A 15,958-nucleotide genomic window follows, 5' to 3' on the forward strand; every position below is an offset into this window, starting at 1 on the left:
TAATCGTAAAATCGGCGACAAAGTTAGAGTAATTTATTGGACATTTACTAATTAAGCGAAAGATCCAATCCTAATCAGTACATCGTAGATTCCGAGTTAGTAAATAATTTATTATGTTAAAAGTAATTTCATAAATGGGAAGTTGGTAGGTGCGCCAATAAAACGGCTTCCACTTGGGAAATCAAAGGCAAAACAAAGGTAAAATCAACCTCTTCTAAAAATGTTCTACAGCAATAAAGAAGCCACGTTGTGACCAATTTTATTTACTGGGTCAAAAATTGACAAATGAACGGTTTTTGCTAATTTTGTTTTATAGTAAAAGCCCTAGTCATGATTAACAGCAATCCTTATTTCTAGATTTCTTTCAAGATCTCGATTCACTTTGGACATTCTATTTTCCTTCGCTGGAACTTTTTCGTCACCCTATTTAATTAAGAAAAAATGCGGAGGCAATTGATTTAATTGTATCCGAAGACCTCGGTTTGGGATAAAGCCACTGATTTATATAAAAGCGCTTAGCGATTTCTTTGAACGAAATTTCGCCTGACAGCCTCATACTGAGAAGACAAAAACCTGGCTTGTTAAATAATTTCCCATTTATTACCCTCATTAGCAGAAGTCTTCCCTAGTTTGACGTGATTTGTCTTTATGTAAGTTTTACTTTTTACCGAGCAGTTTCGTTTAGCGAATAAGTCTTTAATTACTCAGGAAAAGGATAATATTTTAAACAAACTCACAACTTTCACAATCCTGCAAAATCTGTACGCCGACTACTTTAGCTGATGAAAATTTCCGGCTATCCAAATGGGAATAATATTCCAGTTTTGCGGTAAGACAACACCTTTAAAATATTGCCAACTCGAGGAATGGTTAATAAATGGAGGATCACTTTGCTATCATCGCACCGTGACAAATTTGAACAAATTTTCTTTTCGTTGTCTTTTCACGTTTTGAACGAAACTTCCCATTTCAGTTAATTAAATGTTTATTTCATGTCGCCTAAAGCTGTAATCAGAATGAAACTTACATTTACTAGAGTACGTCATTGCTTAAAGATATATGTACGTGTTAATTTGATTGGAATAGTCACATATCTGGTAAATTTTATTTATTTTCTTCTTTAAAAATAATGTTGATAGTGATTTTACTGAAGAACAGTTTAATGCACCAGCAAAAAAAGTGTAGGTTTGTCACACATTCAAATTAACACAATTTGAAACAGTAAATCTTTAGGTATTCATATAAATAGCGATATTACGATTCAGGCAGTCATGGCTGAAGAAACATTGCTTAATTAAATGAAAATGTTAGTCCATAATCATAGTCATTAATAGCGGGCTGGCGTACTATTAACTGACTGAACTTGGAAGATTCGAGAACGAGGCATTTTTTAAAGAAAGCATTGTTTTTCTAAATGACTGGTGATAATATTAAAACGGCAAATATTAAGCTGACATTAACCGAACACAAAGACACTTATGGCAATAGACTACATTAAGTGTCCTCGGCTGCCCGAAGTTCATCAGTACCGAGAGACCTCCCTTAATAGCACCCCCGTGAACGCAGAAACATTGTAATTATAAAGGGCGATACAAGAGCCATTTATTGGGGATGTTCGTTTGTGCTTGAGAAAGCTAATTTTGTCTTTCTCCCGTCCCTTCTTATGATGTCAGGGGCGTCTGTAAGGCATATTAAAAATCTTCTTAAAAATTGGTCAAGTAATTTTTTTTATCCAGCATTTAATATACAAAAAACACGATTTGTTTTTGATTGCTAATGCTGGTAAATTCTAAAAAAAGAGGTTATGGTGACGCCACTGAATATCACTTCATTATACTTCTTACTTGTTGAGAGTGATTATAGATAGTGATTGAGATGTGTTGACTTTGATTAATTATTTTTATTTCAATTTAATTTTTTTTTTATTTAAATAATTACTCGTTCCGTGTGTTATTTTGTTGTTGAGTTAGTCTAGATTTTGTTTACTAGTTTAATAATTTTTCTCTATTTTATTTTTGCCCAGTAAAAAATAAGATATACTTATTTTTGTTAATCTAGAATTTTCTGACGAATTTAGGTGGTTTAGTTCTTCTCTATAAGATTTAAATGTTTATTTAGATTTTTTATTTTCATTTTACTTACTTATATTTTAGTGGTTTTTTTCATGGCTATTAAGGACAGTGACGGTTTTTTTTTGTCATATTTGTGGCATTTCATCCGATTTTCGAAATTTTGGAAATATTTTTATCTTTCTGTCACTTCCGGTTCAACCGGAAGTAGACTTTCTTATTTTAAATGGAACACAATGTATATTACTGTATGTTTGAATAGTCTTATCGAATTCAAATATTTTTCATGTATCAAACCTTTATCTATCTACGACAGTTTTCGAGATATTTACGTTTGAAAAATGACACTTTCAAGTCTTCAAGTGTCATAACTCCTAACCAGAATGAGATAGAGCAAAACGGCTTGCACGTTATTATCTTAACTTTTTGAGATTACTTAATTTTAATGAAGTTAAGATACTGGGATCAGAGGAAAACACCAAAAAAGAGAAGTATTGGAATCTTTTGCAATCCAAAGCGCGCCCGCAGCAATAAAGGACAAAAAAGATGTTATTTATCATTAAAATTTACTATGCAGTTCTAAGAATGTTTAGTACCCAACACTATTCCGAAATTAAACATGGTGTGTATACTGTATTGCAAAAGCTAGTGAGCGAGTTTTTAATTAACCTGTGCCACATACAGTAGAAACCTAATTTTAGAAACAAAAATGAGGATTTTTTCGCAATTTTAAGGATCTATCTATGCTTTGTTCGGCTCAGTTGATTTACGTTCTGTGTGTGTTTTTAATTATAGCAATTGCAATTAAAGAAATTAAACGTTTTTTGTTTTGGTCATATTTTTAGGCTTAGAGGTATCATACATTGACCTAAAACCAAGTACTATCCACATAAAACATATATCTAATATTATTATATACATATTATATTAAGTAAGAAAATGTAGTCAAACCTTTTTACCAATTCTATTTCCAACATGCATTTTCAAGCTGAAACGGTTTTTAAAACAGCATTAATGTTACGCTGTAAAAAAACCATCCCAAGCCCTTATTAAAAATGAATTTCCATTACCAAGACAACATATGAAAATACTGCAATTGTATGATTTTCAATTCAACATTACACGTATTTGGAAATAGGTTTGCTTAAAAATTTATCAAATAATGTACATTACAAACCCATCCAGGAATAAGGCAAATGGAAAATGGCAACTCCCGCAGCAAAGGGAAAACATCCAAAATGTTTGGTTAAATATTTAATTCGTCATAACTCCGTCATCGCGATTGGAAAATTGAAATTAATAATTGATTCTTAGACGCGCTGAGCATTTCCAATATCAATTTCCATCGGCCTGCCCTGGATATTAAATTTTTTTTAGTTTTATAGGGTTTAAAATATCGGAAATTTTATTTCGTTTTAGTGTTCCATTTGTGGCTATTATGTCCATTAGTTTATGCTGCATTATTTAAGAAACAATACTATTCAATTTGCAAGCGTGAATGAGGATTTAATTTTTATTGTCGCAGCCCCTCTTAAGAGAAAACGCAATAATAGCCCTTATATTTACGCTTTACCCTCGCAGAGCAATTACGCATTTATATTATTACGGTAACCATTCAAGAGGATTATACATACGTCGCCTTGATAATGTGGTTCTAATTGGCACCCTCATCAAAATTCCATTCCTAGTGAAATAATTACAACTTTTATGTATATTCTATTCGCTCAAAATTCTTATTATTAAATGGAGTGCTCTGTAAATATCTAAACCGTTCAATCTAGAAATAAAAACACAGCAGAGTTTATGAATTTGTATAAAAGTAGCAAAACTTGTTTGAATGTTAAATTGGTTTTAGTGTGTTTATGATTTTGTGGTTTAAATTTTAGGATATATGGAACGTTCGAATTTTAAAATTGACTGCGCCACAATCTCTGCTTATAAAGCGTTTCTAGAAAAGTAGAATTCATATTCAAAATAAATTTGTTCCTTACGCGATAAGGGCAAATCAGCTTTTTATATATGTTTCCAGGGCAATCTTCGCATCTTAAATAAAAAATGATTGCCTTATTATCGTCATTTCCCAAAAGAAGCATTTCACTGAATACTTTTTAAGATAAGAAATTCATAACCAACGCATATCTCTAACGCTCCCCACAGCAAAGGTAGAGATTTCCATCTCCAGATATTATTACGACGGTATTTTTTATTTTGGATTATTAATCTATTTGTGCATAAGTCTTGAGGTATGATGGAAAGCACAAAGATAAAAGCCGGCACAAATCTCAAGTTCTAAAATATTAAAAGGCTTCCATGCCGCGAATACAAAATGAAGCTCCTTACAGCATATTTCGGTTTACTTTTGAACTGTGTATTATAGTGTGGGAAAGAGGATTAGATTTCTAGACCTGCGGCACATTTTTACATTATCTTATTTCGTTGCAAAGCGGTAAAATTTACATTAATCTGGGGCGAGTTAAAGTAATATAAATTGGTAATTCACTCGTAATAATATTCGGTGGAGGTAAAAATAAAAACCCCGCGGCAATTCCTCTAATTGGACCATTATAACGCTAATTATACCAATCCCTCCAAAATAGAGAACAACTAATCTTTATTTAGCAATTTAGCACAAAATAACTAAAGTACTGTACTAATTTAGTTTCACGATACGTTGCTTTAGTAAAAGGCCGAATTGAAACGGAAAACGTCGTAATTATTTCTCGTATAATTTACCATAATAAACTAATTACAACTTTGTTCATTTTCCCGACGCTATGCATCAAATTTTTTGTGAAAATTATCTCACATGTAATATTTCATACAACTTTACTTACTTCAGTACGAGCATGTAGCTGCAAACTGCTTTATCTAGAAAATAATTAATATCTCGTCAAATTCTCACAGAAATTAGCAAAATCGTAAGTTTCCGTCTTTAAACCGTAATGAGAAACAATATGAAATTTCGTACATATTCCCTAAGCCAGCTTCTAATTTTATACAATAGCATTGTCTAGGCACCACTTCCTGTACATGTAAAATATTTAAGGAGGCATAAGTTACATGCTAATTTTAATTAATAACTATAACTAAATATTGTAGTAGTAGAGGATGTTTTAAAGGAAGTCACGAGATGTAAAATAATAAAACTCGGACCTACCTTCTCTCAAAGTGACCATAAAATAGGATGCCTTGCTTGGATTACTCGGTCCAATCGCGTTCCAGGCTATTATCTGGAAGCTATAAACTGTGTAAGGCCTCAAACCTTTCACTTGGAACGACGACTCGTTGCTCGTAGTGTTCACTTTTCTTATGGTGAAATTTGTGCTCTTGTCCATGCTGAAACAAGAAAAGAAATCGTTGACATTGATGAATAGCTTCGGAAAGGTGTGGCGGACTTTCCAAGAACCGGCTTAGCGATATAACGTGGAATTTTATATAAATTCTAAGAAGATACTTTAGCGCCCAAAATTTACTTGGAATGTGGTTTGAAACTTGTTCATAAAGTTATAGAGAATAGCATTCTTAAGCTCAGCTTATTGACAGGTGATGATTTATGGACCTATTTACTTTCATAAAACAATCGCGAAGTACAACTAATTTTACTCAGCTAATGTGTGAGCTATGTATGCAAGCAGACAAGCATCCGCCCATAAATGTCTCTTAGCAACTTATTTCCATTTGTATAACTGCTGTTAAAACCGAGTTGTCGTCTAAACGACAACTCTAACTGCATGCGCTTATTTTAATCTTGAACTAAACTTCTGCGTCAAACCAGCGAACATTAACCCTTCAATTATAACTTCCTTTTTGTTATATACGAGATGGCACAACTTTAATCTTTACAAACTCCTCACTATATAACATGTCATATTTTAATGAATTACTTCATTTTCTTACTGCTTTAATTGCATTTAGTCCTGCTGCATTGTTGGGTGTACGGGATTTTCATTTTAACTTTAATTGAAGTGCAGTATTTAGTCATGCAGTCTAAGATAGTTTATAACTATAAATACTGTCATGTGACTGGATATGTTGATACTGTTAATTTGTGATTATTCTGATTAGGACCAGTGCTTTGCGGTCAGAACGATTATTTTTATACCTCAGAATAAGATTTATTCTCATAGGTATTTTTCCAATTTTTAAATGGTTTAAAGTGTTTATTTCACCTAATTTAAGGTTTTTTAGTATAAATATGCCCTTTGATGTGCATTAGAACCATTCTGGAGCAAATTGGCAAAATTGCAGTTTTGACAAAAAATACCCCTCCATTCTTTCAATTTTTTTGAAAAATTAAAAATTTTAAAGTGCTTTTTTTGTACTTGTTTCACTTAATTTAAGGTCATGTGGTTTAAATATGCCCTTTGCTGTGCATTGGAACCCTCCTGGAGCAAATTAAAAAATTTCCAAAATTGCAGTTTTAACAAAAATTGCATTTTCCGATTTTTGAAGCTATACTACTAGACCACAAGGTTCTGTCACCGAATCAAAATAGTAAATAAAAGTCATTGTAATGTAAGTTGTAATAAACTCATAGTGTATCGATCAGGGACTTCTTCCTAATATCCTCCATTTGAATTTGTCTTACTACAAATTGTTCTGCTCTGACTCCCTTTGAACATAAACTACAATAATCAAAAAAACGTTTTATAAATATTTACCTAAAATGAAGAGCCACTGACAAAGAAAACCAGAAAGTTAGAGTCGTTGAGAATTTCCGAAACATTACATCACCACACTTGTTTAATATTACAACAGCTCTCCACGTTGATTTGATGTACGACTCGGTTTCAAATTGAGGATATTTGGGGAAATTCACAAACAGTGAAATCTTTTTTAATAAAATTAGGTTTGTATGGTTATTTATTTTTAATATATCAAGTTGCGATCTATATTTAGTCTTAAAGGAAAACATTGATTGAAAAACTTATTTTAGCTTATTAAAAGTTGGACAATTATTTGCTTTGCTTTACTAAGAAGCGTACTGTATATTCATGTAACCTGTTGTAATTAAGACTGTAGAGGAAAAAAACTGATTAAAATCCTCTCACTCAAAAAACTTAATGAATCTCCAAGTTAAGAATATAACAAATTTTAAATTAATGACCTTCTTGGGAGGTGTTCCAGACTGACTGCTCGGTTAAGTTTACAGCAATTTTTCACGAAAATTCAGACGAAGTTTTAAATATTAAAACTGAAAGTATCCGCTGGCGGAAAGCTAGGACTTGTGGCTAGAATACACGTAACAAAAATGACTTTCTATTGCTACCTTGCCATTTCACGAGTTTCATATATTTCAGGGGTCTGCTAAATAATGACTGTATGATTTTCGAACCGCCGATGTGAGTAGGTTTTTTTAACAAAAAAATCAAAGCTTACGATCAGAAATTTATTCTAGTCATTTCCTATTCCATAAAGAAGTTATTACAATTCGTGTTCAACATTTTATGCTAATATTGAAAGAGTGAAATCACACCTCGCAATCTCTCATTGGAGATAGTGCAACGCGTTTCATGTATTTGGGATGAATTTTATATTTCAGTGTTCGGTTTTATTAGGAAGATATAAGGCAGAGACTTAAAAAAGGAACAAAGATAAACAGGACGAGTAAAGTAGACTTGGCAACTTTCTTTGATAAATTTAATAAATCAAAACGTTCTTCTGGCATCGGTTAACTGGAAGAAGGAAATAAATTTAAAAACTGCTGATTCTTCCTGGCACTTAAAGTAATTTAGTAATGAAGTGCAGTTCATAAAGTTTTTAATATTGCACCCGAAGGCAAAGTGTTGTCGCTTAGCTTATAGCTAATTTGAAACATAAACTTTCTAGCAGGTGGAGCTAGACACCAAACGAAAGCCACTATTTGCCTATCGCATTACGAATGCAAAATTACTAACCAAATTCAAGAGTTGAGGGATAATTTCGAGGACAAAGCAAGGCAGAAATCTTTTCGACAAAATTTACTTTTATAGTTTATGCAACATAATAGATTATCTGTATATCTTGCCAAATTAAAACTTTAAACGTAAGAGTTTGGTTGAGTATTTGCAAACACACAGTAAAAAGCGATGTCTATTTTGCATTGAACGCGAAAAGCATAAATCATGGAGTTATTGCGTGATAGAGATTTATTGTGGAAAATCTGCCCTAATCTATCATGTTTACACAATTGTACAGATGTGTCTGATTTCCCAAAATAAAAACACGCCCCTAAAAACCTCTAATGGTCCGGCATTTTTTACTCAGCCCGAACGTAATCGTCAACATCCATACCACTCATCGCCCATTTAGTATAAAATGTGCAAATCTGCATCAGTGATTTAGCATGCCTTTACCGAAAATATGAAACGGCTATTTTACTTCAAATGAACTCATACAACTTTAATAAAGCTTTGCGTTTCCCAATAGTTCGTGTCATCTGGATTATGCAAACAGCTCTTTTTGTTTAACTATTTATGCATCATTGATACTCTGACCACCGGCAAATTTTTCACAGTTGCATTATTGGGTCGTCAATTTCCTGTTATATTTAGACCATTGTGGAACACGAAAATCGTTTCTGAATTTAAAAACCATTTTCCACAGTTTTCCTGATGACCTCTCATTTATAAAACGACGCTCCCCAATTACCACTTTTACCAATTAGGATAACTTTACATTGATTTCGTATATTGCCTTCCAACCCCAATACATATAAATATTCTGGAATTAAAATTGAATTAAATCGAGGCATGTGACATCTTAAAATGATTTATAGCCCTTTATCCCTACTCTTGACCCCGATATAATCGATAGATGACTTCTTCCACAGTTAAAAATTACTTATTTAAAAATTGTCAGGCTGGAAATATGTCTTGTCCTAAAATTGCTAAAAAAAACATAAAAAGGGTTGAATCTGAAATGTCAAACATTTTAATTACAAGACAAGTTTTGAACTGCCTCTTCTCGAAAAAGCCACCCCGTTTTTTTACGTTAAATTATTAATTTTATGTTCGTACTAGCAGACTTTTTCAGGGCACATTTTTCGGAAATTGCCCGTCTCTCTTGTTCGGTCAAGACATATAAATGTCGTGCAATTTAAGGGAATTCCTCGGAATATATGCGTTTTAGATGACTCACAAGAATATTTTTCACTTTTTACGGTGTACTCCTGCCCATAAAAATAATATATCGTTTCTGGCAAACTCCCAATCCCAATGTACTAGAATCAGCGTTTTAGATGCGTACATTCTTGAAAGATGCCCGACATAAAGAAAAGATGTAATTTCGTGGAACATAAAAAAGTTTGGAAAAGTTTGGAATTTTCCGAAAAAGGTTAATGATCAAATTTCGAAACTTTAAATTGAGTTTTGTTCTTCAGATTGACCTTCTATAAATTATTTTATAATATGTTCTTCTATGCAGGGTATAAGGGGAAAATGTTACAAAGAAAACATTTTATGAGAAATATGCAAACAGAAATATGAGAAATGTTTTATTAATGATTATGACATTAATTTGTTAATACAAATAACTTACAAGATTAGTAACTATAATGGCAAGTCCTCATAAACGTTGACAAGAACTATTTATTTAACATTTTTGAAACTATATAAGCCAAAAGCATTATGTCACGGCTTTGTAGAGTTCTGAAAGTTATCCAGGTCTGAAATCGAACCCATAAACTGTGATCTTAATTCCGATGTCCCTGTTCGTACTCAGCTATTGTAGACTAAATATCGGGGTGATTAGGACAGCTTTCCGGAACTTTATTTGACATCGCGGCTCTAGTACTCGAATTAAGTAAAATTTATTATGTGTCACCAACGTGATGTATTTTGTAGAGAGATTAATAGTTCCATGATATGGCTAAATACCGCCAATTAAATTGATTAGCTTTGCCTCGATAAGCCCCATATAAACTTTGAAGTGTTCACTCTGTAAGGCGTACTCTTCTTGATGTTGGATAATGGATCATTTTAATGAGTTGGAATTTATAATTATACACGTGGATATTTTTCATAAATTTTGCAGAAAGAGGTATTTTCATATCCGCAAGGCTTTGCAAAAGCCGGTGAATGATAATTTTAATAAAAGTTAAATTTACATATGGAACAGCCCGAACTAAAAGCTTGACCATAGATTTGCAATTAATTAAAAGACATTAATAATTCTGAACTAGAGCGTAATGAAGAGTTAGTAGGTAATAAAACAGGACTTAACAATTTTACTCTAGAGTCCTGTTTTCCATAGAATAGAAACATGTATTTTGCAAAACCGGACTAATTAAACGTAACAGGGGTAAGAGTATCCTTTATATATTCTCTTACAAGTTTAATAATCCTTTCGGGCATTACGCTCTGGTAATGATTATGCTTTAAAGGCTTTTGGTTTAGGCTCTTTGAAAATATCACAACATATTAAATAAGCAATGTTAGATGCGTAAAATAATAATAACTTTACCTTAACCCTAGTTCGGGGGCTTAGTGGTCAAGACCGAATGAAACGGCTAATACGAGGGATTATTTGGTACTTGGGATTATTGGCTAACCAGCAAAAGGTTACAATGAGAAATCTTACGGGATTATCATCTTAAAGTCCGGTTCTGCTCGTCGATAAGAACATAATGGGTTCCAATAATCCAACTGTAAACTGGAAATAATGGTCATATTTTTATTAATTGTGGTTTTTATTTCCAGTAAGTCAGAAAAACGCTTTAACGCCTACGATAATGTCATTCATAACTTTAAACGGATTTTTTTTAATTAGCGAGTTCCTTTATTCAACGGATGGTTCCATTAAAAATTACGAAGCGAAAAGTACACTTTTAATGGATTTAAGAAACCCTTAAAAGGATGAAAGTCGAAAAAACGACGGTCAAAAGTTAGTTCGACATCTCGTTGTTTCATCCATTGACTTGACCCTTAAAGTTTTATCGAAAGTACTTAAACGACCGTTCCCTTTTCTTGATTTCGATGTATAATAACGTCCCGAATATTATTTTTCTTATCCGAATTGAAAAGTTTACCTAGCCATTGCGCCTCACTGGTCTTGTCAATCAACTGCTAATAGAAAGAGGGTCTCAAATCCCTGGTGCTAAACTTTTTCGGACGGCCACGCTAAGATTTATCTCCTCGAAACTCCTTAACTTAACTTTAATATTTCCCTCTTTTATGAAATAAAAATAAAGCCGCTTTTTCCTCAAATACTTGGCTGTAATAATACTCTACGCTGTCCCTAAAAAAACTACAAAACATTTTAGAGATGAAAAAATAGAGTCCGATGGTATCTACTAATGCTTAATTAAAAAGAAATATTGTGCCTCATTCGATTTTATCCATAACGCAATATTAAATCAAAACAACGGGCGGAAAATACAACCCTGCCAGTTACACGCACGGGAAACTTCCATCTCTTTTTAGTTCGCAGTGTTTAAAAACGATTATTATGGATGGGAAGATAGAGCGGTTTTATGTGTAAGAGGGACAAAATTAAATTTTAGGCGTCACTGCTTTGAATGATGATGAAAATAATTTTTGTCGATTCGAAAGGAATGAAGACAAAATAGGCGTTTTCTTTTTCTCTTAGTCCTTGGTATAAATCACACAAACGTGCCATACACTAGGAATATTTTATATCAAAAAGTTTAAATCTGATAAAATACATAACATAAAAATAAAAGAATATTGATCCAGGAATATTTCGGTCAACGCTTTCGCCTGGAGAGGCAATCCGATTCTTATGTGAATACCGCGCTTTATACAATGGAATTGAATCGTTTACAGTTCAACGAAAATTAAATTCTCTTTTATTTGAATTTAGCTGATGGTCTAAAATACTGCAGTTTCAATTTCATACAGCATTTTGCATTTTATTCAATGCTTTGAGACATTCTTAATTTAAACAAACACACCACTTTCGAAACTTGTGTTTTTATTATGTCGTTCGTTTTGTATAAAGGCATAAAACATTTCAATGGGACAGTAACGATAATATTGTGGTTTGCTATTTATTATTTACAATATATCGTGCGTTATTACTGAATTTATAGAAATCTCAAGTCACGATCATACAGAACTAAACCCACTTTGAGAAAAACATACAGTGACAGTTTTTGAGACAGGAAAAAAACAGCGTGAAAGATTTTCATATGGAAATGTCTTGATTGAAAATTCTTCAGCAAGATCCACATTTTAATGAAATCATTTCGTTTTAAGGAATTAATAGGGAAGTCTGACAGCTTTTATTTGAATAGTGTGAGGTTACTGGCAACCACATGGTTTAGCGGAAACTCTTTTGGAATCGATTAAATAAATATTGCAACGAAGATCTTAAACAATGTAGTTACCTTCTACTTTCATTAAATACGCTGCATCATCATTTTAGAGGCGGCTTTTGTGCTCTTATTTGCACAATGTAGCCCGAAAGACATCATGGAGCAACAATAAAAGTAATACACTTAACGAGGCTTCAATTTAGACAACGTGGGCGTTTTTGCGTAATAGGTCATAAAAATCCATTTAGGGGATACAGTAAATCATCGCAAATTGAGGATTTTTCAGGGCCACAACAATGGAATAAATTACGACGTTAAAATATGTTATATAAAATTGCTTCCCTCGAAAGTGTAAAGTCAGCTTGGTAGAAAAAATTGCAATAACCGCGATAAAAATGACGGATTGATATTAGATATATAAATCTGAATATTGGTGGAGGACTTTATATTTAAATCCGCTCTTTGGTTATTTTATTACCTCTCAAGTATAAGAGGGTATTTTTTAAAGTACATCCGCTTATACAAAGCTTAAAGTGTCCAGGTAGTCTAAATAAATGAAAAACTGAAATTCTACATCTCGTTGTTTTTCAAAATTTCGGGGCAATTAATCAACTCAATCTCTATTCATATTTAGTTATGTCATAATACAATCAATCTACATATTCACTAACAGTAAAAAGAAAAAAACATTATTAACTGTAGGTCACGTGTCTGTTTTTGACAGGTGTTGCATTATCAACGTCACGTGACGTGGCTCTTATAATTTCAGCTGTTAAAACTGTTTTTCAGATTTTGAACTATATTTTGAATGTCACGTGACGGTTTTGGACAGATGTCAACTGTCCTCTACAATGTTGAAAGTTCAAAATTGCAGAATCAAAGTCACGTGATGTGGCTTTAACAATTGCAGCTTTTACAACCATCTAAATTTGATTTAGCAAATTTTCTTAGTTCAAAATGTTATTTTATGGTCTTTTGATTGATTTTGGCAGGTGTCAAGTGGTTTTTACAGTGTTGCAGGCTCAAAATTGCATTATCGACGTTACGTTACGTGGTTCTTAAAATTTCAGCTTGTTCAACTGTCTGAATTTAATTTTAAACTACATTTTGAGGGTCACATAACTGGCCTTTACAATGTTGCAAGCTCAGTTTTTATTACTTACGTAATTATTTTAAAATAACATGCAACAATTAGCCAGTTGAATAATTTCTCAACACATTGTTCATCTCTTCTTTTCTAACACTGTGAAGTGCAAATTGCTTCACGCTTGAACTAAATGCAGTAGGGCATCAAGAATGGAGACTTGACAATTACAATTAAAATAAATTGATTTTATTAAAACGAGTCTCGGGGAAAAAGAATATTCAATGAGGAACAAACTATTCAAGATTGTTCGAGTTTTAATTCGAATTTGAATATCTATGAATATGGAAGCTCATATAACCTCGAGCAATCAGATCAGTACTTTGAGTTGAAGAATGCTATTTAAATTATTCATTTTAATCTAATAAAATTTGTAATTTACTGAAATCTTAAAATATTGCTCTTTAAGCTGACATTTTGTGGTCAGAACGATGAAGTTGGAGAAGGGTCAGACGTGTTACCTTTGATAATAACCCTTTGTGTCCAGTTTTAACCCTAACGAAGTATACAAAATTAACCATTTCAGTGAGCACTAGTACAGAAAGAAATACTAACTACAAGACCACTAATTGGAGCTGAAAATTGGGTGACAAAAATCGAGCTTATAAAACCAGGCAAGATTGTATTTTTATCGCCTATAAAGCCAATTTTTCTTAAGAATTACGGCCACAGGCTATTCATAGATAGGCCGTAAAATTTTACAGACCTATAACCGACACCATATATTCCGTACGTTTCAGAATTAGAAGAGAAGTTATGATTCTGCACGTAAAAAGCTGAAGTTTGTAAAATGAAAGTCTATAGAGATGGTGGGTTTAATTAATATATTGGACGTCACTACTGTGGAATAAGAATTCCAAGATGGTGTTGTAGAAAAGAGACTTACAGAACATTAAACTGCATTTTCTGTAATTCCATTTGGAAGAGAGTTCCGGCGCTTTTCTTGATGTAAGCCGATTGTTTCTGCACTTACTTTACTCGTGCATGCCAACACTTTTATCGAAAATCCCACAGGAAATTCCACTAAACCCACTTTTAATCCCGGCATACTAACAGAATTCCCACCATTCATAACTGGACTACATCAATATAATGATTCTCTCAGCAGGAACATTCCAAATGAATTTCAAACGAGCCACTTATAATCACTATTCATTTAATAATGTTCTTGAATTACCGGAATTGTACCGCTTGTTAGCAATCGAAATTTCATTAGAGAGGGTAAAGTTGTAATTACAGTAATTTTCAGTTTTTGTTTCAACGTTAATTAAACAAACTGACGGAGACGCGCGTAAACCACAACAAGAAGGAAAGTTTTACTTGCGTGGGAAACCATTCAACTAGATTTGTTACCTCAATAAATTACTTTATGAGGAAATTTGTAATTAAGAAAGGCGACAGAGGTTCTGTTGAGTTATGCGATATTAATTTAGAAATTGGCTTAAGAAGTTAAATATGTCCACAATAATCACAAAAAAAATGTAACATGTAACCCATCCTTTCTTCCTGTAAACAAAAAAAGGGTGGTTTAATAAGCAAAATGAATTATAACGGTTTGAAATTAACTTGTTTAGTAAATTAGCATACGACTCACATACTGAAATCTGGACGTAGTATGCAGGATTTTTCGGATAAACCGAAACGTGGTTCCATATGAATTATGTCGTTTAATAAGAGCAGTGTCCGCTGATTTAGCTTAATGGATATTGTGGTGTAATGCCACTGGAAACTACAGTTAATCACACTTCCTGTGGCTTATAACAGAGAATATGCTAATATAATGACCTCGTGGCGTGGAATATTGCATAATAAAGCAAACTACACACCAAAAGCCGGCTGTCTTGGCAAACTTTTTCGAACAAAGTTAAAAAATTCGGTAAGATTAAAAGGTCTGAAGTTTCCCAGTTAGGAATTGCATAAAAGTTTAAATTCGAGGTACAATCGATTAGCCCCTAGCGATTGTGAAGGACTGAACCTACCTAATGTTTTATGGCTTCGCCCATTTGTAGCCATAAAGAGTTTTAGATTTTATGGGCGCAATCTATGAGAAGATGTAATATTTACTGCTTTCTAGTCCGCTAGTTTTCATAATCTTTGTCACGTGCAGCAATTGGTTCAGTTACATTACCCTCAGTTATATTAGAGATAAATCAAAAACGTTTTTAGTTAATTAATAAGTAATCAGATTTTTGTATTTTTTGATAAAAGAGAACAAAAATGTATAACCGCAAAACACAATATTCACTTTTACCGAGGGTTGAATATTTTAAATTAACTTTTTGACGACTTTTTCAAGGCTGAAAATTAATTAGCTTCTTTATAAAAATACCTCCTTATTTATTTTACTGGTATTTTTTCGTTCAGAAAATCAACTGGAACATTATTGAGAAAATGACCATCATATTCCCTTAAATTATAAAAATACAATTTTTGTTTACTTTAACAAAAAATCTTGTTAAGATCTAAAAATAGAGCGAGATATATGTGAAA

General features: G+C 32.6%; 1 protein-coding gene across 5 annotated transcripts in view; it reads right to left on the reverse strand.

Moving 5' to 3' along the window:
• The window catches only part of Ptp99A (Protein tyrosine phosphatase 99A), a 98,181-nt gene that overhangs the window by 23,371 nt on the left and 58,852 nt on the right, over window positions 1-15,958 (reverse strand). For all 5 annotated transcript variants that reach the window (XR_014180831.1, XM_081993571.1, XM_081993570.1 and 2 more), the window contains one exon: window positions 5,227-5,405. Coding sequence is in view for 4 of the 5 variants with exons in the window: in XM_081993571.1 (XP_081849697.1) it covers window positions 5,227-5,405 (179 nt within the window). In the remaining variant the exon portion in view is untranslated. The remainder of the gene's footprint in view (window positions 1-5,226; window positions 5,406-15,958) is intronic.

The sequence above is a fragment of the Ips typographus genome, linkage group LG16, assembly GCF_016097725.1.
Source record: "Ips typographus isolate SLU linkage group LG16, UJ_Ityp_2.0, whole genome shotgun sequence".
Taxonomy (NCBI): Eukaryota; Metazoa; Arthropoda; class Insecta; order Coleoptera; family Curculionidae; genus Ips; species Ips typographus.